Source organism: Rhinoderma darwinii, chromosome 2, assembly GCF_050947455.1.
Source record: "Rhinoderma darwinii isolate aRhiDar2 chromosome 2, aRhiDar2.hap1, whole genome shotgun sequence".
In the NCBI taxonomy this organism is placed as follows: Eukaryota; Metazoa; Chordata; class Amphibia; order Anura; family Rhinodermatidae; genus Rhinoderma; species Rhinoderma darwinii.
Genome location: NC_134688.1, coordinates 17,579,625 through 17,602,799, shown reverse-complemented (window position 1 = coordinate 17,602,799; position 23,175 = coordinate 17,579,625). Strand labels below are relative to the sequence as shown.

At 41.2% G+C, this 23,175-nt stretch overlaps 1 protein-coding gene across 2 annotated transcripts in view; it reads left to right on the top strand.

Moving 5' to 3' along the window:
- The window catches only part of SYTL2 (synaptotagmin like 2), a 67,351-nt gene that overhangs the window by 34,456 nt on the left and 9,720 nt on the right, over positions 1-23,175 (top strand). The window contains exons 8-15 of one of the 2 annotated variants that reach the window (XM_075849940.1): positions 5,276-5,317; positions 9,364-9,462; positions 13,281-13,319; positions 13,807-13,889; positions 16,739-16,858; positions 19,769-19,938; positions 21,994-22,096; positions 22,370-22,531. In XM_075849940.1, the coding sequence (XP_075706055.1) occupies positions 5,276-5,317; positions 9,364-9,462; positions 13,281-13,319; positions 13,807-13,889; positions 16,739-16,858; positions 19,769-19,938; positions 21,994-22,096; positions 22,370-22,531 (818 nt within the window). Of the gene's footprint in view, positions 1-5,275; positions 5,318-9,363; positions 9,463-13,280; positions 13,320-13,806; positions 13,890-16,738; positions 16,859-19,719; positions 19,939-21,993; positions 22,097-22,369; positions 22,532-23,175 lie in introns of those variants that run through there. The other variant, XM_075849941.1, reaches the window with a different exon arrangement.

The window sequence follows — 23,175 nt, the reverse complement described above, 5'->3', positions numbered from 1 at the left end:
ACCAGGGATTTTAATTCCACAAGTACCCAATTGTGACTGCTGTTTATTTTATTTTATGTGACTTGTTTCCTATTCTTGATTATCTAAATCTTATGTTGCCTGATTGAACCAGAAAGGGGGCAAATGTCAAAGATGTATTTGTGACGCAACTACTTCCCTTTTGCCAGTAAATAACCTGGAATTGGTTATAATCCAATTGTTAATCTTAATTCTTTTAAGGAGGTTGTCCGGCATTGTGTAAAAGTATAAAAGTACATTTTAGGAAAAATTGATGCTCTGTCATATGTCTAGTGCAGAGCCTTAAGAGGCGGTGCATGGCTTCTGCACTAGCAATTTTGGAATATGTGTTGGTGGGTAAGCTATGATTGTAGGTGTAGAAAAAAAATGGAACGTTGCCTAGAACAACTGATCATATTTCAGATGCGAGCGATCAAATAAGTTTAAAGGGTAGCTAAACTTTCAGAAAACTTTTGACATGTCCTAGTGACATGTCAGAAGTTTTGATCGGTGGGGGTCCGAGCACTGGGACCCCCACCGATCACTAAATGAAGCGGCAGAAGTGCTCAGGTGAGCGCTGAGCCGCTTGGTTTCTAAATTGGCTTTTCTCCGAAAGCCGATGCAACGGTGTACAGACCCACAGACTTTCTATTGTGTCCGTACACCGTTACAATGGCTTTCCGAGTAAGGCGGCATAGCGCTCACCTAAACGCTTCTTGTGCATTGTTTTAGCAATTGGTGGGGGTCTCAGTGCTCGGACCCCCATCGATCAAAACTTCTGACATGTCACTAGGACATGTCAAAAGTTTTTTGAAAGTTTAGTTACCCTTTTAGGAAAAAAAATAATTGCCTTTTCATATGAGCAGCATTTCCGCTACGTTTCTGCAGCAAAATCTGCAAGTGTTCTGTGCAGATTTTGCTGCAGATTACACCCCTTCTACATTGAACATCCAAAACCGAATGATTTGAAAATCTACAGCATGCATTCATGCTCTGATTTCTGTGCGGAATATGTCCGCAGCATGTGGATGACCTTTTTTTAAATCTAATCCACTTGTTTGCAACAGTCTTCCACTGTGGATTTTCAGCCCGAAAATCTGGACTGAAAATCTGCCATCTGTGCAGGGGGCCTTACTATGAACCTTTCTTTTTATACCCCCTCCCCCTATTCTTAGCCTTTTTTTTCTTTTCTTTTTTTTATTATTATTTATTTCCCTAATGTATGTATAGAAAAAAAAATTAACTTTATAACTTTTTCATAAATATCCTGCGACTGTGTCTATAGCTGCTATGCAGATGTGTCACCATGGTTACAGACTACAAACCGGATCTGTGTAGTCTGATCCTACAGTCAGACTCCTTTCAATCAGTCGGCCTTAGAATAGATGGCATCCTGCGTGAAATTTTCTTTAGGCGCCCCATCATAAAAAAAAGCCCTATATAAGAGTATAATGCCTTTTTTTGTCCCCCCCACACCATAACCACATAGTGACTGAATAACACCTCCACACCATAACCACATAGTGACTCAATAATACCTCCATACTGTTACTGAATAATACCGCCCCACCATAACCACATAGTGACTGAATAATACCCCCATACTGTTACTGAATAATACCGCCACACCATAACCACATAGTGACTGAATAATACCCCCATACTGTTACTGAATACCCCCATACTGTTACTGAATAATACCCCCACACCATAACCACATAGTGACTGAATAATACCCCCATACTGTTAGTGAATAATACCCCCACACCATAACCACATAGTGACTGAATAATACCCACATACTGTTACTGAATAATACCACCACACCATAACCACATAGTGACTGAATAATACCCCATACTGTTACTGAATAATACCACCACACCATAACCACATAGTGACTGAATAATACCCCCATACTGTTACTGAATAATACCACCACATAGTGACTGAATAATACACTCATACTGTTACTGAATAATACCCCCACACCATAACCACATAGTGACTGAATAACACCCCCATACTGTTACTGAATAATACCACCACACCATAACCACATAGTGACTGTATAACACCCCCATACTGTTACTGAATAATACCGCCATACGGTTACTGAATAATACCCCCATACTGTTACTGAATAATACCTCCACACCATAACCACATAGTGACTGAATAACACCCCCATACTGTTACTGAATAATACTGCCACACCATAACCACATAGTGACTGAATAATACACTCATACTGTTACTGAATAATACCCCCACACCATAACCACATAGTGACTGAATAATACCCCCATACTGTTACTGAATAATACCTCCACACCATAACCACATAGTGACTGAATAACACCCCCATACTGTTACTGAATAATACTGCCACACCATAACCACATAGTGACTGAATAACACCCCCATACTGTTACTGAATAATACCGCCATACCATAACCACATAGTGACTGAATAATACCACCATACTGTTACTGAATAATACCGCCATACCATAACCACATAGTGACTGAATAACACCCCCATACTGTTACTGAATAATACCGCCATACTGTTACTGAATAATACCCCCATACTGTTACTGAATAATACCCCCACACCATAACCACATAGTGACTGAATAATACCCCCATACTGTTACTGAATAATACCTCCACACCATAACCACATAGTGACTGAATAACACCCCCATACTGTTACTGAATAATACCACCACACCATAACCACATAGTGACTGAATAACACCCCCATACTGTTACTGAATAATACCTCCACACCATAACCACATAGTGACTGTATAACACCCCCATACTGTTACTGAATAATACCGCCATACTGTTACTGAATAATACCCCCATACTGTTACTGAATAATACCACCACACCATAACCACATAGTGACTGAATAATAACACAATACTGTTACTGAATAATATCACCACACCATAACCACATAGTGACTGAATAATACCCTCATACTGATACTGAATAATACCTCCACACCATAACCACATAGTGACTGAATAATACCACCATACTGTTACTGAGTAATACCCCCATACTGTTACTGAATAATACCTCCACACCATAACCACATAGTGACTGAATAATACCCCCATACTGTTACTGAATAATACCACCACACCATAACCACATAGTGACTGAATAATACCCCCATACTGTTACTGAATAATACCTCTACACCATAACCACATAGTGACTGAATAACACCCCCATACTGTTACTGAATAATACCAACACACCATAACCACATAGTGACTGAATAATACACCCATACTGTTACTGAATAATACCTCCACACCATAACCACATAGTGACTGAATAATACCCCCATACTGTTACTGAATAATACCCCCACACCATAACCACATAGTGACTGAATAATACCCCCATACTGTTACTGAATAATACCGCCACACCATAACCACATAGTGACTGAATAATACACCCATACTGTTACTAAATAATACCCCCACACCATAACCACATAGTGACTGAATAATACCCCCATACTGTTAATGAATAATACCGCCACACCATAACCACATAGTGACTGAATAATACCCCCATACTGTTACTGAATAATACCACCACACCATAACCACATAGTGACTGAATAATACCCCCATACTGTTACTAAATAATACCCCCACACCATAACCACATAGTGACTGAATAATACCCCCATACTGTTAATGAATAATACCGCCACACCATAACCACATAGTGACTGAATAATACCCCCATACTGTTACTGAATAATACCACCACACCATAACCACATAGTGACTGAATAATACCCCCATACTGTTACTGAATAATACCACCACACCATAACCACAGTGACTAAATAATACCACCATACTGTTACTGAATAATACCACCACACCATAACCACATAGTGACTGAATAATACCCCCATACTAATACTGAATAATACCCCCATACTGTTAGTGAATAAAAACCACTATACAAAGACCAATATTACCCCCATATAGTGGTAGATGCCAGTTCTATGCAGGAGGTCTGCAGACTATAGAAGTGATTACAGCACATTTATATCCAGTGACTCACAGGTGATGATTTCTCTGATTAGTCATTTACTTTTTTTTTTTCTCCATTGGCCAAGACCGCTGTGACGACTTATTCCAGCCACGACTCGTCCCTGCAGAATTTGACAGACATGTTAAGTTTCACCCTTTTCCAGCATCCTTCCCACCTATACCCCATCCTCTAAACTCGTAATCCACAGTGCAACAGACAGTAATAATGATCTCTCAGTGCTCGACACAAAAGTGCCCCATCAGTAACTCTGCACTCACAGTAATACTACCCCCTTTGTGCCCCCTGTCGATAGTGCCACTTCGTCCCCTGTAGCTAGCGCCACATACACAGACCCCCTCTCATAGATAATGCCACACAACCCCCCCAAAAATAAATAAATTTACTTAGCCCCTTTTCCGCGACAGACGGAGCGCTCCACGTCCTCCAGACAGGATACATGCGTAGGCCAGAGTGATGCAGTGACGTCATAATGCCGGCCTGCGCAGGGACTCTGTCCCAGCGCCTTATAGGCTGCAGGACTAACGTGGCCTGCAGCCTATAATGTTCAATTGTATCTGCGTCCTGAGCACGCAGATGCAAGTGAATGTGGCAGTCACTAGCACTGGGACCCTCCTCCGGTGCTAGCGACATCATCGGGCATGAGGGGGCCAGTGTTGCACTGTAGCAGCTTCAACTGGGCCCGTGGCACTTACGGGTGCTTCTGAAAGGGGAAGCGCCCCCTTCCTCTTGCTGGAGTGATGCGCCCTGTTCAATTGCACAGGTCGCACACCCCAAAGCCTGGCCCTGAATGCACTTTAGCAAGAAGTACAGGACCGATGGAATAGAATACAACTGCAGGATCAGAAAAAACACAGGGTTTGTCTGTAACCATGGAGATGCACAGGTCTGCATAGGAGCTGTATACACCAAACTGTAGGATTTTTTATGAAGACCATTTGCAAAGTTTGTTTTTCCTTTTTGTAGTCATTGGTGAAATACAATTAAGAAAAAAATGGTTGTGATGTTGGACATACACTTGTTAGTCAGGACAGTGTGCCCAATTTTTTTTTGCATTCATATAGTAGTATTGAATTGTGTGTTGTCCCTTTTAACAAACTACAAGTTAGGTAGAATAAAAACCCATCATTCACGTCCAAATTATAGAAAGGCATTTTTTTTTATTTTTATGTTACAGATAAGAAGCCAGACCCTTCTGGAGTATCAAACTCAAAGCAAGGTAAGCCAGCTCTTGCAGGCAGCCCAAATGACTCCAATTCATCCAAACATGATAAATGTTCGTTTGAGGGTATGACGGCACAGGATGAGTCCATAAGTAAAGTTCTAGATTGGTTTAGTAGAAGTCCTGACTCTGTTGATGACCAATTGCCATCTGTAGGTTTATTGGAAAAATCCAAAACTAGTCCTCAACAGATAATGACTCGTGCTGACAAAACTGAGAGAGAGTCATCCGGACCTGGTGTTGACGATAATTTAGTCAATGGAAATGAAGCCTCACAGAAGATTAAGTCCATCTCCGATTATGAGACTCCTAGAATGGTGTCTGAATCCGCTTTTTCACAAAAGGCTATGAAGAATGTTGATCCGGATCAGCCAAAGATTGTGAATATTACCCCTTTTGGTAATGACTCATTTTTGGAGTTTGGAAAGAGTGGAAGTGGTTGTGGGAAAATTCAGGGTAAGAACATCAATGATGAATTCGTCCAAAAACATCCACAACTTCCTGTGGATGATTTATTTGAAGAAGACCAAGAAAGTTTAGAAGCTGAAAAAGAGCATAGTGTATTGACTGAAAAGATGGCTTCATTGGATGAGGATGATACAGGAGAAACTCCAATTGGTAAGAAAAAAACGCAAACTGAGGTTCTGACTCCTACTTTAGAACAAAGTGAAGATCACAGTTCCAAAAAGCCGGAGATGGATAAATCCATAATTCCACAAAACAAAGTTAGTGACACTAAACTATTGTGGGAAGGAGATAGATCAGCTCAAGATGCAGCCAAAAAGTCAGTCTTAAGCAATAGCAAACGTCCTTTTAGCCCAGTTGGATTAACTGCTAGTCCAAAAAGCAGTTCTTTTGACGCAGCTGATCAGAATAATTCAGGCCTCGTGACTTTTAAAAAAGTGATAGTGGAGGAGGAGGATGATCCCATGTACCCTGTTGATCAACTGAAATCATTTTGGGAAAATGAGAAGAACAAAGACACAACGAAAGGTAGACCCGATAGACCACCTATGACAAATGACATCTGGGATGGTGGCAAAGCGGCACCTATAGCAGATCCTGGACCACAGTTCAAAAAGAGGCACACAATTCATAACTTTTTTGATAAAGAAAAATCTTCTGATCTGGAGAAAAATCTTCCAGAAAGAAGTGTTTCACTTAGTGATAGTGCAAATGAAAGCCTTAAAGTCCGCATGAAATCCACATCTTTCCAGAACTTAAAAAAATTCTGGAGTATACCAAATAAGTCAGACGATAAGCGTACCAATCAAGTGAACCCAGAAAATATGACTAAGCAGTTTGGTTCCAATCCTGACATAAGAAGTAAAGAACCATTGATATCCAGAGTTAAAAGTAGACTAGCTGCAAAGAGTTTGCAGGACATTCGAGAGGATACATCAGCGATTTCTAAATTTCCGGCTTATGAAGCAGAACCTATGTCTAGGAAATTTAGCAAAGAGAATAGTAGCAAGCAAGACACACAGAATTCAGTCAACGAAATTAAAACTGAGATAAATCCTATTAACGCTAGTAATGAAAATAATAATCTTGAGGAGCAATTAAATTCAGTTGATGTAATGCTTCAAGAAAGTTCGATACCCTCCAACTATCTAAAATCTTCCGTTTCTCATGAGTGTGACCCCAAACAAAGTCCTGGCGTTTCTGATGAAAAACAGATGGAGGTTACAGAAGTTATAGAAAAATCTGTTGCTCCAGAAAGGGATCTAAAAAGTGAAATTAGCCTAAAGTTAAAAACATTGTTAGGTAAAAGTGTAAATTTGCCAGATGAAAGCCCACAATCCGCAACTTTTGAAAATTGTCCGGATGATCAGAATGCATACCTAGATGAAGAAAATGGGGAGATGAACGAGAAGGGTCGGAAAATGCTTCTTATAAAACAAAGTGGATTTGATGCTGGTTCACCTGTATCTGGGGGTCTACAAGAAAATGAGAAACTTTCCGGAAATGATTATTCTACAGGAAAAGATCAAGTCGTTGATTCGGGTGAGGTGGTTACTGAGAATATTGAAAAAACGATCATTCCGCATGAAAAGGACCCTAGTGACTTTGATAAAAAATTACAAAATCTGTACAATGAATCTTTGAATACGGTAAACTCCCAAAATGGAAATCTGTCTGAGCATGAGTATATGGACCTAAATGAACCTGATCAAAATTTTAGTAAAGTTCTGGCAGTTTCTTCAGGAAACCTAGGCAGAAACATCCAAAGTTCTGGAGCTGATCAGGTCTACCAACCTATAATAGTCAATGTTTTATCCAAAAAGACAGAGATTGGCAATGAGGACATGTCCGAACCCCAGCAGAAAAGTCCCACAGAAATACGTTTGATTAGGCGTACGCATTCTGCAGATGGCCCCGCTGTACTTGGTGATTTGGAACAAGACGTTGATATGACAAGTTCCACCAAAGTCACAAACGGAATTTCTGAAGAACCTAAACTAGATGCTTCTTTAGCTAGAGAAGCAGAGTTAAATGAGTTCTCATCTACACCAAATGATTACACGGATAATGCTCCTCAACTTAGTAAAAAAGAAATTATAGAAAAAATTGAGATGCCAGTTGTTCTACCCAGAATGCGTTTTAATTCTTTTGACGAGAAACTAAAACAACTCTACGAAGAGTCACAAAGTCCTCAGCCTGAACTTGATGAGGCTACAGACCGTGATAATGTTGCCGAGAATAATGAGCAAGTTGTTTTAAAGACTAAACCCGATGATTTGTATTCTATGGTACCAAAGAAAACCTTTCTTAAATCGTCTACTGTAAATTTGGAGTCTTCTCAGACCGTGTCTGCTGATCGAGAGACACTGACTAATGAAAGTTCTGGTTCTCAAGCTCCGGATGTTTTGGTGCAGGAAGTGAATGAAACCATTGAGAAAACTGTTGCACCAACAAGAGTGTCAAATGCTAAAAGTTTAGAAAAACTTCAAGAAGAGGCCCTCCATGAGGAAGAAGGGGGATTCATAGGAAATGTCTCTTCTGGTCACGTGGTTCTTAATGTGTCCCATTCCAAGCTGAGTGATCAAGCATTGGGAGAAAATAGTGTTTCTGAAAGGTTTCCTAAAGAAGAAGAAGACCCAGTGCAAGAGGGAACTGAATCTGCCATATGTGAAAAACATCAAGAAGGAACTCTAGAAACCAGCGTAACCTTCATGTCCGATAGACAGAGCACACCTGTGGAAAACCAAAACGGCTCTTTACGGAGGAGTACATTGGAACTCTATCTGGAAACACCATATCGAAGAGAAATATCGAAAAGTATTGATTTTGGTAGTTCTGGATATATTCCTTCAGATGTCAACAAATGTAGGTTTCAAGTCTTCCTTTTTTATAGTATAAGTATTCCATGTTTTTATAATGTTCCATTACTTGTGTGGTCGTAACTCGACTTTACGAATGTTTTTGTAGGATTGATGGTGTTTCAACTTGGAAAAATGTATTGGTTTGTACATCCACCCCCTCTAGTAACTTTTTCTTTCTTAACAACATCGATGTAGAGACCTTGTAGTAATAATCGCTGTTGATATGCGTATATCCAAAGCAATTGGATGCGATCAATTAAAACCCTTGATGAAAATCTATCGGGGAAACTTTTTGATTTATAGAAAATTTTAATTCTTATTGGGGGAGTGTACTATGGGGCACATTGTACAAGACTGGTCATAGATTTTCAGTATTTCGATAATCTATAAAGGTCTGAAATATCTTTTTTTCTTTTGGTAATCCTTTCAATTATGGAAACCATCGCATTTTTGTTTATTTACATACAGCATATGGCCGGCATAATGTATAAACCACTGTGCCGTAACAAAGGACAAGTAAAATATTCTCCACTCAGTGGATGATATAAAAGGCTATATTAAAAAAAACTAAAAAACGGAAGCGATAAATATAATAATGTTTCTAGTTAAAGTTGCTAGAGGGTGTGAATAAAAAAAATACTTTTTTTTTTCTAAAGTTAAGAGTATATTGAATATTCTTGTTTTGGTACAGTGCTCACCCGCTTTGTTTTATGACAGGTATGGATGAATCAAACCCCATTTTGAGTGCATTGAAAAGGAGCGCAGCTAAAACGCTTAACGCCAAAGCTGTACAGGAAGTGTCCCCCACAAGTACAAGTGAGGATGTAGCATGTCTGCTGCCACTTAAGGCCATACTAAACCAGCTAACATGCCCTATATCCGTTACACTAACCGCTCTATAGAAGTCCAGGTTTCTCATGGGGTCATCCTTTGAGTCTCCTGATGCTACACTTTGTGATGTCACCAGAGATGTTGGCAATAGAAATGTATCACAACGATCTATCATCAAGAAAAGTAGTATTTATTATAGCCTTATAGCCAATGCCTCTTGTCACATCTGCAAAAACTTTTTTAAATTTTGCATGTCAAAAGTTACAATTTTTCAAACAAACATTTTACATTTTCTCAATGACTCGCCAACATGGATAACACAATAGAATATTCAAGTGTATAGGGCTTCCCAAAAAGTAGGGGTTTATTAAAATTTTACATCTAGGAAAAGAGGGCAAGTCCTCTGGATAACCTAAAAATTGGGACCCCCTGCGTTTTGGTGGTTCACACTGTCACATGTCCCTTTTTGCTTGTGTGCCCTTCTCACCCTTCAAAGAGACCTTCCCTCCTTTTGATGGAGAGAAAAACTTGTTGACCTCAAGGCCAGCCCCTTCCTTGTCTGTCAATATAAAAGTATATGTTGCATATACCCTTCAGGTTTATTTCCTTTTACACTGAGCACATTCGAGATTAACCCTTCCTTATAGTTTTCCTTTTCATATTGAATTTGCTGGCATGCTAAGCCATATCCATAATAATTTTCCACAAATTGACGACCACTTACAAAATTTGCAATAACCCTTAATTTATACAGTTGGGTTTTAACATTTAGTTAATTCCTTGTCCAAAAAATTTATTTGGGAAGTGTTTGCGTTGAGAAAATGTATAATGACTTATTTTTGAATTGCATGGCTAATACGGTCTAAAAAACTAACTTTTTTTGTTTTTTTTGTTTTCCTTTTTAATTATTTTTATTGTAAGAGTTATAAACAAGTATAACTTATAACAATATGTGCTTCATACAGCTAAAACTGAAATATTTGACGATGGAAACACGAGATGCTGCCAGATTCCAAGTCCCAAACATTATGGGAGAATTAATTATTTGCACCAGGATTGTGGCGTATAAAAGTTGCGCACGCTGTACTTTCGCTATAATTTTGCCACTTCTCAAAAGTGGGTGGGGTTTAGCTGGGTGTGGCGCGACCAACAACGTTCCAAAACATTTATTCAAGTTTAAAGCCAGAAAATAGCGCAAAATGTGGCGCAAATCTATGCCCGATCATAGAAGTCGTAGATTTTGTTTTCTGGCTTTTGCACAGCCTAAGATGCGCCAAATTTATTTAGAGGTTGTGTGCCTCTTCTCTTCTCAACCTTGGTGCATTTTACTCCAAGGCATTTTAGATTAAGACTGTATGAACAGCAATCTTAATAAATCTCCCCCACTATTGTATTTAAAGGGAACCTGTCACTTTATCAGACCTATTAAAAAAAGAACATCGGTGTGATACCCTAATGGAGTTATCTTAACTACTATAATTGCACCTGCTAAATAACAGACCGCACCGAATGTAAAATGGGGGCAAATGAAAAGAAAGCACTTCCCGGTTCTGTGGAGTTGCATGGTGTATCATGTGATTCCTCACAGCCGGTTGGCTACTCTGACAAGGATCATGTGATGTAGGCTGTGATTGAGGGGATCATCCACACAACCAGGAAGTACTTTTATTTTAACCCCCCCCCCCCCGGCATATTTTGGGGATTCTTCATGAATATTTTTACACCCACTGGTATAAGTCTATTAGGGCATTACACCGTCATATGGTCAGGTTTTCTTTAAGGGGCTTTGCACTTTCACAAATTTGTGTTCATCTAATTGATCCCAAAGGCTCGGTTAAAACAAAGTCTTTACTACGCAATCAAAAAATAAAATACAACCCATGATTTGCTTGCTGCAGAACATCTGTCCCCACTCCGTTCATGACCGATCAGTCACATAAAGCCCTGTGGACAGATCAGTGCCTCCCACCTGAAATACTATGTGCTGCTGGGAAGGTCAGACCTATCGATCATTGAGTCTGGTCTTCCACGTCTCTACCTAATCCCTTATCACACTACCCCTGTCACATCCATCCGTGTCCTCATGATCATCATCAGGAGTGAACACGCCACTCCTGAAATAATCTGTGCTGCTGGAAAGACCTTGGTCCATCCTGTAACCATCTACTTGTCTCCATTCTTTCCGTCCTATCATGATACAGTCCCTGCCACATGCAGCCCCGTTCTCGCATAATTACAGGAGTTGACAGGTCATTGTCTCAGGTAGGATCAGCACCCTCCTCTACTGCTGTCAATATTTCCTCTCATCTCATTGACGACAGGTTATTCTATCCCTGACCACTCCTAAGATATTATTCCTCTCATGTAGTCCTATCTTCGCATTGGTAACATTCTCCCACATGATCAGTACATGAGTCCCCTGTAGTTGTGATCATTCCCAGTGTCTATACAGCTGCTTGTCTACTTCATTCAATCCCATCCTCCATAACATCATCATCTGAGTGGACAAGTCATTGTTTCCGGCACACTCCTCTCATGCTGCTGTTGTCATTCCCATAATCTGATTTGGATACAGGAGGTTTTTTCATATACAATTTATAAATATATCCTTATCACATGAATACATGTCCTGAACATAATTAAAAGATTGGCTTGTCAAGTCACTGTCCCCCACAAGATCAGTACACTCTTCTCCTGCTGCTGTGACCAGTCCCCTTCTCTATATGGCTGCATTGTGTTCTATCCTTGTCCTTATAATGCTGTCTTGTCCTCAGTAACATAATCATGAGTGGAAAGGTCATGGTGTCCCACAAGATCAGCACACTCGCCCCTTTCTGCCATCTGAAAATACTTTCCTAGCTGCACGGCAAATTCCGGTTCCTTCCAGTTTTACCCTACCAATGCCAGTAAACTAGTATAAATAATGGAGCCTGCTGTATGAATCCCATGTGGATTGTACAGATTTCTGTAAATGAGAGTATATAGTTATAGTGTAAGGAAAAGAGGAGGGAATTTCCCTTTCAAACTAATCTTGGGGGTGGCGGGTTGCCGGGCTTAGCATTGAGGCAAAGAAAGTGGGGCGGTTGTCATGGCATATCCATTGGATGGTTACAGACTAGCTGAATAAATAAAACTGAGGCAGCATGATGGCTATATAGTTATACAGGACTGGGGAACCAAGGAGGCTGGCAAGTATTCTGGATGAAAAGCGATGTGGTGGCTGGGGGTATAGAGGGCAGTGGCTGCAGATGTTGTTGCCAGTATAAGAGTTAGAGTGGAGAAGGGGTAGGGAGAGTAGACTGGCTATACAATGCAGAATAGCTGTATGGGCATACTGGGTAGAAGTAGCTGGTGTACTGGTGAGTATATTAGGAGGTAGATAGGGGTATGCAGGGCAGAGTCAGTAGCTGGGGGGTATACCATATCTATACAACAGACAGGCAGGGTTGGGGCTCGGTGAACAGGTGAGTGTGACTAGACTGGTTCGGTAGAGAGGTCACCTAGAGAGCTCCGCACGTCACGTTTTCTATCTGGAGTTAATGAACCATGAGTATGAATTACTTTTGCGAGTCTTAAGAGCTTATTTTCTTTCTGGCTGGGCAAGGTAAGTTCCCAACTGGGCTCCAGTAGACCTTTTTAGTAGATGTTGTGGTTGAGAAGCTTCTATCGACCCTCCTAACCGTGAGCTTCGTGTTTTCGCTCTGTACAATAATCTAATTCTAAGATTGTCCCTTTCAGTAACAGATCGGATTAATTGTAGTTGCTCGTACATTTTTATTATTCTCTCGCTCTTTCCTGGACAGATCAAAGCAAATTGAACAACCAAAAAGAAGACACGCTAGGTAAAGTAATAATAACTAAGAGACCATGTTCAAATTAAAGGGAATGTATAATCAGAAACTATATATTCTTTAAATCAAGATTTTTTGTGACTACATTAAAAAAAAATAATGAAATCTTTCACAATCGCCACTGGAGCAGTCACAATAGACTGATTTCTGTTTTCTGCAGTCCGCTATTGAGCTTTGCTGTGTAGACTGGACAGGACCAACAGAGACATCTCAATATTATTATTAGGGGCGGATTAGATAACCCCCCATGTCGTAACTGAACGTCATTGATTGGCTTACTTTAAGCCACCATGTCGTACAGTTATGCCATGGTGATTGCTCAGTGAATTTGTATTTACATCCATTGTTCAAATCTGAAAATGTAAATTTTTGGTTGTGTTCCTATAAGACATCTTCCGTGATCATTTGGATGCATTGCCCATGTAATAGGTCTGGCGAATTAAAGAACAATTTGAGAATTTGTTTTCTTTCCTTCTAGCTCCTTTAGAGAACTCATTCCCAGAAAATGCAGAAAAGTACAAACGGATGAGTCAGTCTGTGCCGACTTTCCTTCAAGACGATGTGAGTTCTGGTCTTTTCATTTCATAATAGTTAACAGAAAAACCAAATTCTATAAACCATTTCTGTAGCCTAAAAATATATTTTATAGGGACCGTCTAGATAATGATTTAGAAATGTGGTAGTCAGGCGTACAGAGGACTAGAAGAAAGCTAAGAACAGATATGCCATCAGTGTGTAATTAGCGGAGGTCTAAATTTTGAGACTCCACCAATCGCTTGAGCAAAGTGGAGCCAGGAAAGTGCAGTGCCAATTCTTCAGTCTACGGAGTCTTGCAGTCGCATGCTTTGCCATTCACTATAATGCCTCTAAAGAAAGTCAAGCGTAGCCGGCACAGTTCTCTCAGACCCTGTCGGCATATCCTAGAGAGAGGTTAGCAAGAAGCAAGGGACAGATGGAAGGGAGTGTGACTACAGGATAAGACTAAGGTTTGTTTGTAGTCTGTTACCATGGAGACACACAAGTCTGCATAGGAGCTGTAGACCCAAAATAGTAGGAAACTTTTAATCAAGACTATTTGCAAAGTTGCTTCCTTTTAGATGTATTGGAGCAATAAATAAAAAAATAGTTACGAAGGAGGACATGGCTTTTAAATTATTTATTGAATCTATAGGACAAAGGTTAATAACCAGCAGCTGTTCCTAGTAACCTATACTTGTGTAGGGAACTCGGGGCTTGGTGAATAGGATTTTTAATAATGTGGAAACACTTTTTGTAAGTAGTCGGACACTAATTTGGGATATAGGATTTTATGAAATTGTTAGGATCCTTTTGCATGTATAGTCCAGATATGTTTCATTATTAAATTCCTCCTAGATCACTTAATGATCAAAGAATCAATGGGTTTAATAGTCAAATATTCGGGTCATACAAAAAAAAGTGCGTCCAGTAAAATCACCCCTCTCTGCCTCCTCTAGGCTAGGGCAAGTTGTGTAAAAATCATGAGATTACCACGACACTGGCGCAACCTCAATGTTACCCTATGGACGAAATCGCAAGCGACCTGGTGACCATTGCCAAAAATCCAATAAGATCAGATCATTTGCAATGGTTGCAAGAACCACTGCAACTTTTTTGCCATAGGGAAACTTAGGGGTCACACCGCAGTTCTCGAGCAATGCCACATTGCCCTAACCTATCGGATACACTGAAGAAGTAATATTACTGTGACACGGCGTGAAGCCTTATAATACATTTTAGGGGCTTCGTCTTTTATAGAGTTATCCTTATTTTATAAATGGCTTATTTTAATGATTGACTAGCTGATCCTATAACTTGTGATTGTTTATGTAGCTGTATAGTCCACCCTATGTTCCTGCTTGTATATAGTTTTTATGTTGTCCCCTAACTGAATGAAGGACTAACACTTGTTCAGAAATCCTTCATTGTTTGCATTTGCTTGACATATGTGTCTGCATGTATCGCATGCCTTATAAACAAGATGTTACGGAAACTTCTATGGTGAGATGTTAACATTTTACACCTATGTACCAAAAAAGTGTTTGCGGCATTTTAACATCTATATTATGGCAACAAGACCCGGTTCCTTACCCACCCGCGGTACTACGGAACCAAACTTAGATAAACATAGGGTTCTATGGTGATCTAAGTTTGGAGTCCCTATGGCCATAATATGGACATTGAAATATGGTCCGAACATGGTCAACTGTGTCCGGCTTCCGTTCAGAGCCTGAATGCTGTTCTGATCATGCCCAACTCTCTTGTTACTCTGACACACTGTGATGAGCCCTGCACCTGTGTTAGATGAACATGATCCGGACTGGTTTTAAGCCTCTGAATGTAAATAATTTTCCCTACACTGACCCCAAACGGAGGTAGATTTTGATTTCAACGGAAGGTCAGAGGTGGAAACCGCTCCAAGAAAGAGCATGTATTTCAGCGAGGGGTTAAAATCCACCCAGGAAAGAAACTCCTCTATTTTGGGCATTTTGTGTCGCCGATTCTGACAGTTTCCTTGTCGAAATCGGTGCCAAAAAACGAAGTGTGAACTGACCCTTAGGAAACCATGAGTTAATAGAGGTGGGTTCCCCGTATAAGATCCTCTTCAATTAACCAGTGCGGAGAGGAGCTGCAAAGGGCGTCTCTTGTAGTGGAGGACCCAACACGTAGATGTACAGTATTACGTGGACAGCCCATTGGTTGCAATTAGAACCATCTAATGCTTTATTTTCCCTGTGATCTGCTTATTGCCAGTGGGTTTTTCTAACAAAAATGTATTGTCCAAAGAGGACAACGCTTTAAGAAGGACATGTCACCTCTACTGACATATCTGTTTTAGTAAATCATTCCCCATGAAATAAAATTTCTGGAGCACTTTCCTTATAACTCTACATTGGGTCGTTCCTCTGTTATTCCTTCTAGAAATGTATGAATAAATTGACAACTGGGTGTAATCAGTTGGGGGTGTGTCCTTACACAGATGGACAGTGTCCAATCAGGGCTGATCGTGAGACTATGCAGAACACGCCCCCAATTTATAACACCCAGTTGTCAATTTATTCATACATTTCTAGAAGGAATAACCGAGGAACGGCACAACGTAGAGTTATAAGGAAAGATGCTCCAGAATTGTTGTTTCATGGGGAATATATTTATTAAAGCAGGCCTGTCATTGAGTAGAATTAGAAGCATCTAAATGGCACCTGTATTCTGTTGAAGGACACATAGTGGGGGATTTTAATCTGTAAATTTATTACCTCTCTTTTATATTGTTTATCAGGCAATTGCTGTTTGTCTTAGTGCATTTAGTCCGCATGTAACCCACCATGTCACCTTATAACCTGTCTTGTTGTTAAACCTGTCCAATGACTGTCTAATGTGATGTCTTCTAGACTGATGGCAGAGAGACAGACTCAGCATCAGAAAGCAGTTTTCAGATTGGCAGACACAAGAAGAGCCCGAGCTCTCTAACCAATCTTAGTGGCTCGTCTGGCATGGCGTCAATGTCTTCTGTATGTAAAGCGTAACTCTGTGCTTCCACTAATCAATGTCTCTGTGCTTCTGGAATTAATTGTTACCTTGTATGTAATAATCCGTTATTAATAATGATGATAAGTCATGTGGGTAAGTTTGTATCAAGGTAGGAAAGTATTTTGGATAATGTATAGTATGATATTGTAGACTGCATAGTATCGTCTCTGATATTTTTGCTATATATGTTTATGCTGTTTATAGCTAGTATTAGATATTAAGATTGATTTATATAAAAATGGTCTGCAGATGTCTGACACCTCAAAGTGCCAATCAGGGGCCTGAGAAATAGAATTCAACAAATGCCCCTCCCTCTCTGTAAGCCCATTCAGTTATTCTGGAGGGCGGAGACGTGCCCTATCACTGTTTCTTAGTAGGCGAGTGGGCGGGACTAATTTCTTCTGGTCCCCCCCTCCCCCCCCCGGTTGGTACTTTGGAAACCGTTTAGTCGAAAAAGTTGTCCCCCCTAGTTCAGCTTTGATCCAACATTATAAAAATGACCTGATCTAAAAGGGGACTCGTTCTGGTGACAGATTTCCTTTTTAATATTATTATTTTGTTGCATGACTATATTCTTACCTGATTTAAAGGGCAGATCTATCTAAACGTAGATTTAATTTAATTTAGGTTCATGCAAGTCTGGAAGTCCAATGATTCCCAAAATGAAGCGGCTGTAGTGCTCTGTAAAGTGTCCAAAACTTTGTAGCAGTCGGATCTCTGTTTTTCTGATCGAGCTTTAAATTCACTGCAGATAGAAAATTATACTCTCTGCAGCCACCACTAGGGGGAGCTTACTGCATACTGATATATTATTGAGTTTACTGTATATATGTGTATAATATATATATATATATATATATATATATATATATATATAATATTATAGTATGCAGCAGGCTCCTAAGCCCCTTCTAATGGAAAGCAGCCAGAATTGTATCAGTTAACCCTGTGCATGCAGGGAGTTAAGAGCTTCATCTTTGAAGGTATGGATTCTCCTTGCAGACATGCAGCTGGTAGGGAGTCTTCGAGGGCTTGTCTGGTTTCAGTAAATGTAATGTTTTTTTGCCTAATTGTAAAATTGTATGACTTTTTTAATATATACTTTCTGTATGAATTCCTCACTGTGTACAAGATCTCTGCTTTTTGTTATTCAGTAGGGACATTCATTGTTTACGTCCAGTGGATAAAATGCTGTCTATGGTCATGTGATGGACACACAGGTGCACGGCTCGTTGCATGGTCATGAGTTGGACACACAGGTGCACGGCTCGTTGCATGGTCATGTGATGGACACACAGGTGCACGGCTCGTTGCATGGTCATGAGATGGACACACAGGTGCACGGCTCGTTGCATGGTCATGAGATGGACACACAGGTGCACGGCTCGTTGCATGGTCATGAGATGGACACACAGGTGCACGGCTCGTTGCATGGTCATGAGATGGACACACAGGTGCACGGCTCGTTGCATGGTCATGTGATGGACACACAGGTGCACGGCTCGTTGCATGGTCATGAGATGGACACACAGGTGCACGGCTCGTTGCATGGTCATGAGATGGACACACAGGTGCACGGCTCGTTGCATGGTCATGAGATGGACACACAGGTGCACGGCTCGTTGCATGGTCATGAGATGGACACACAGGTGCACGGCTCGTTGCATGGTCATGTGATGGACACACAGGTGCACGGCTTGTTGCAGTATGTGCATCAGAGCGGTGTCTTCGAACGTTCCCAGCACCTGCGTCCATCAGATGACCATGCACAGAATAGTATCCAGTGGAAGTAAACCATGCATGTTGTTATCCAGTAGGAACAAGCTGAGATCTTGAAAACTGTGAGGAATTAATACAGAATTATATTGGAAAATGATATAGCTTTTAATTATACAAAAAATAACATGCTTTTGCTGAGAGTGGAGAACACCTTTTAAGATTAATGCTCTATGGGAAAAAGTATGCTCTCCTCCAGAAAGAAAAAAACGGACTTACAGGGTATTCGCCTATAGGTGGCACTAGAGAGACCATGTCCAGCCCTTTATAGACGCTTGAACCAGAGATGCCCATCTGTAAAAAGCACTGAATCAGAAAATCCAATCGCTATAGAGATACATCAAAGGGCTTATGTGGGGACCAAATATTGTTATCCGTGTAGTCCCTGCAGTATGTGATACACTCGCTAATATACATTCCGGTCCCCGTCACGCTGATTCTGAGGTTTCATAGATTTTTATCTAGTTGCAGTCTTCTTTGATGACTATACGACTCTTCATCACATGACTGGCCCCGCTGTACTCTATGTAATCTCTGTTCTACTACTCCTACGGATACATAGAGTACAGCGGGGCCAGTCATGTCACGAAGAGTCGTATCGTCATCAAAGACTGCGTAACTAGACGTCCAGCCCCCGGCAGCGCTATAAAAATCTATGACAATCTCCGAATCAGCGCGACGTGGGACCGGAATGTATATTAACGAGTGTATCGCATACTGCAGTGACTACGCCGCTAATCATTTTTGGTTTCCCAAACAACCCCTTTTAAAGAATATAAAAAAAGTCTGATATGTCCTAGAGAAATGTTAGACGTTTCCTGTGGTATCCGTGATCATTAGTGCGAAGATCTTCGTGAAAGTGGAGATCACTGATTGATTAAAAAGCTTTTCTCCGGTCATAGAGACGGTCAGAAGTTTTGAAGTCCTTCACCAGTGTTCTCTTCTCACGTGTCCATATGACGTACCAGAAAATAGATTTTGGTAGATTTCCTCTCTTAGGCTAAAATAATAATGTACCTGTCACCAAATAATAACGTAATTGTCTCCATTCTGCAGTATATAATGCTTGTTAAGCCGTGATTTGTTTTGTTTACTACAATTGTCCATGTTTCCAGGTAAGTGGAAGCGTCATGAGTGTCTACAGCGGGGATTTTGGCAATGTGGATATTAAAGGAAGCATAGAGTTCTCCATGGACTATGTGGAGCAGTTGAAGGAATTCCTCATCTATGTCTACCAGTGCAAAGACCTGGCAGCCGCAGAGGTCAAGAAGCAGCGTTCTGACCCGTGAGTGCAACGTCTAATGTCCAAACCTGTATAACGAAAATGGAGAATCATTGCCTCTCTACTGTCCTGATGTGACTGTGGGTTTCACCAACTGAGAGGAGACTTTATTGAGCAGAAATAGTATTTTTAAAGGGGTTGTCCCATCATAAGAAATTGACAGTCTATCCTCAGGAGAGGCCATAAATATCTGATAGGTCAGGGTCCGACTCCCAACACGCCCGCCGATCACCTTTTTTGAAGGGGCTGCGGAGCTCGTACGAGCCCGGCTTCCCCTTCATTCCTAGTTCCTCTCTCCAATCAGAGCAGACAGACACAGGAGAGCTGACAGATCCTCTATACTACACCACACAGGAGAGCTGACAGATCCTCTATACTACACCACACGGGAGAGCTGACACATCCTCTATACTACACCCCACGGGAGAGCTGACAGATTCTCTATACTACACCACACGGGAGAGCTGACAGCTCCTCTATACTACACCACACAGGAGAACTGACCGCTCCTCTATACTACACCACACAGGAGAGCTGACCGCTCCTCTATACTACACCACACGAGAGCTGACTGCTCCTCTATACTACACCACACAGGAGAGCTGACTGCTCCTCTATACTACACCACACAGGAGAGCTGGCAGATCCTCTATACACCACACAGGAGAGCTGACAGATCCTCTATACTACATCACACAGGGGAACTGACAGCTCCTCTATACTACACCACACAGGAGAGCTGACTGCTCCTCTATACTACACCACACAGGAGAGCTGACAGAACCTCTATACTACACCACACAGGAGAGCTGACAGATCCTCTATACTACACCACACAGGAGAGCTGACTGCTCCTCTATACTACACCACACAGGAGAGCTGGCAGATCCTCTATACACCACACAGGAGAGCTGACAGATCCTCTATACTACATCACACAGGGGAACTGACAGCTCCTCTATACTACACCACACAGGAGAACTGAGAGATCCTCTATACTACATCACACAGGAGAGCTGACAGATCCTCTATACTACACCACACAGGAGAGCTGACCGCTCCTCTATACTACACCACACAGGAGAGCTGACCGCTCCTCTATACTACACCACACAGGAGAGCTGACCGCTCCTCTATACTACACCACACAGGAGAGCTGACCGCTCCTCTATACTACACCACACAGGAGAGCTGACAGTTCCTCTATACTACACCACACAGGAGAGCTGACAGATCCTCTATACTACACCACACAGGAGAGCTGACAGATCCTCTATACTACACCACACAGGAGAGCTGACAGATCCTCTATACTACACCAAACAGGAGAGCTGACAGCTCCTCTATACTACACCACACAGGAGAGCTGACAGCTCCTCTATACTACACCACACAGGAGAGCTGACAGCTCCTCTATACTACACCACACAGGAGAGCTGACAGATCCTCTATACTACACCACACAGGAGAGCTGACAGCTCCTCTATACTACACCACACAGGAGAGCTGACAGCTCCTCTATACTACACCACACAGGAGAGCTGACAGCTCCTCTATACTACACCACACAGGAGAGCTGACAGCTCCTCTATGCTACACCACACAGGAGAGCTGACAGATCCTCTATACTACACCACACAGGAGAGCTGACAGCTCCTCTATACTACACCACACAGGAGAGCTGACAAATCCTCTATACTACACCACACAGGAGAGCTGACATATCCTCTATACTACACCACACAGGAGAGCTGACATATCCTCTATACTACACCACACAGGAGAGCTGACAGATCCTCTATACTACACCACACAGGAGAGCTGACAGATCCTCTATACTACACCACACAGGAGAGCTGACAGATCCTCTATACTACACCACACAGGAGAGATGACAGGTCCATCTGTTACTTACTTTTTGAAACGCTCCATAAATTAATTTTTTAAAAAAAATCTTGATTCACAGTTTTGGGAAGACCCCATGAGGCTCATCATTACTGTAGCCAGATAGTGTAATATACAAAAAGGAAGCAACTGCATATTTGCTTTTTATTTCAGGTATGTGAAGGCTTATTTGCTTCCAGAGAAAGCAAAGATGGGGAAAAGGAAAACTGCAGTGAAGAAAAAGACTTTAAATCCTGTGTATAATGAAATACTGAGGGTAAGAAACCATTGTAGCGACTGTAACATTATTTGTTTGGGTCCTTCTTTCCACATTGTTGGACATCTCTGGCTGGCAGATATTTGCTTTTATACATTTGCTTTTATACATTTCTGACACGTCGTATGTGAAATATTCTACAACATTTTAAAGTACAGTAGACCGTGTTCCATAATGACCGTTTTTGCGTTAGGTTGCATAGCAGATGCCATAGTGCTTGGGTATCTTTGCTGTGGTCGATCTGACTTACACTCTCCCTTTTTTTTTCTTCAGTATAAGATCCCAAAACAATCTTTAGAGACCCAGACGTTGAACTTATCTGTGTGGCACCACGATGTCCTTGGCCGAAACAGTTTCCTTGGTGAAGTGAAGATGAATTTAGGGATGTGGGATTGGAACAATACGCAAAAGACTTGGTACCAACTTGAGGCACGGGTAAGTGGCTTTTTGACTATTTCCAAACACGGTAGAATAGTTTATCTAAACATTATCCATCTGCTCTAGAATATAGTTATGAAATTATTTTAGCCTGGCATCAAGTTATGTAAAAATTCATCCAACTTGTATGCAAAAAGTGTCTGCTTTTAAGAACTGACCTCAGGGAGAAATCACTTGCAATGGGCATAGTGTGAGGAATGCATTTTTGACACATTGTTTAATCTAGAAAACCCTTTTTGAAGTACCCTATTAGATGAGGGTCCTGAACAGTGGGTACCCCTATATTCATCCCAAATTCCCTATTAGCCAGAAGGCTGCAAAGAGCGTCTCGCTCTGGAGGATACAGCACTTTTGTACATTACGTAGACCACCCATTGATTTCAATGTGACCCCTGTAATGCTTCATTTGACGTGTGGTGCACTGCAGATCAAAACTTGCTGAAGGGTTCCCCCAGAGATTACAGCTGATTGCTGGTGGTCCCGGAAGCGGGACACCCTGTAATTCGCTTATCAGGGACGCTTCTAACAGGATTGTTGAATACAGAGAACCCCAATAACCCAATCTCTGCCATGACAATTTTACCACTTTTGACGTAAACCAATAAAATTTGAGTCCTAACATAAAAAAAATCCTATTATAT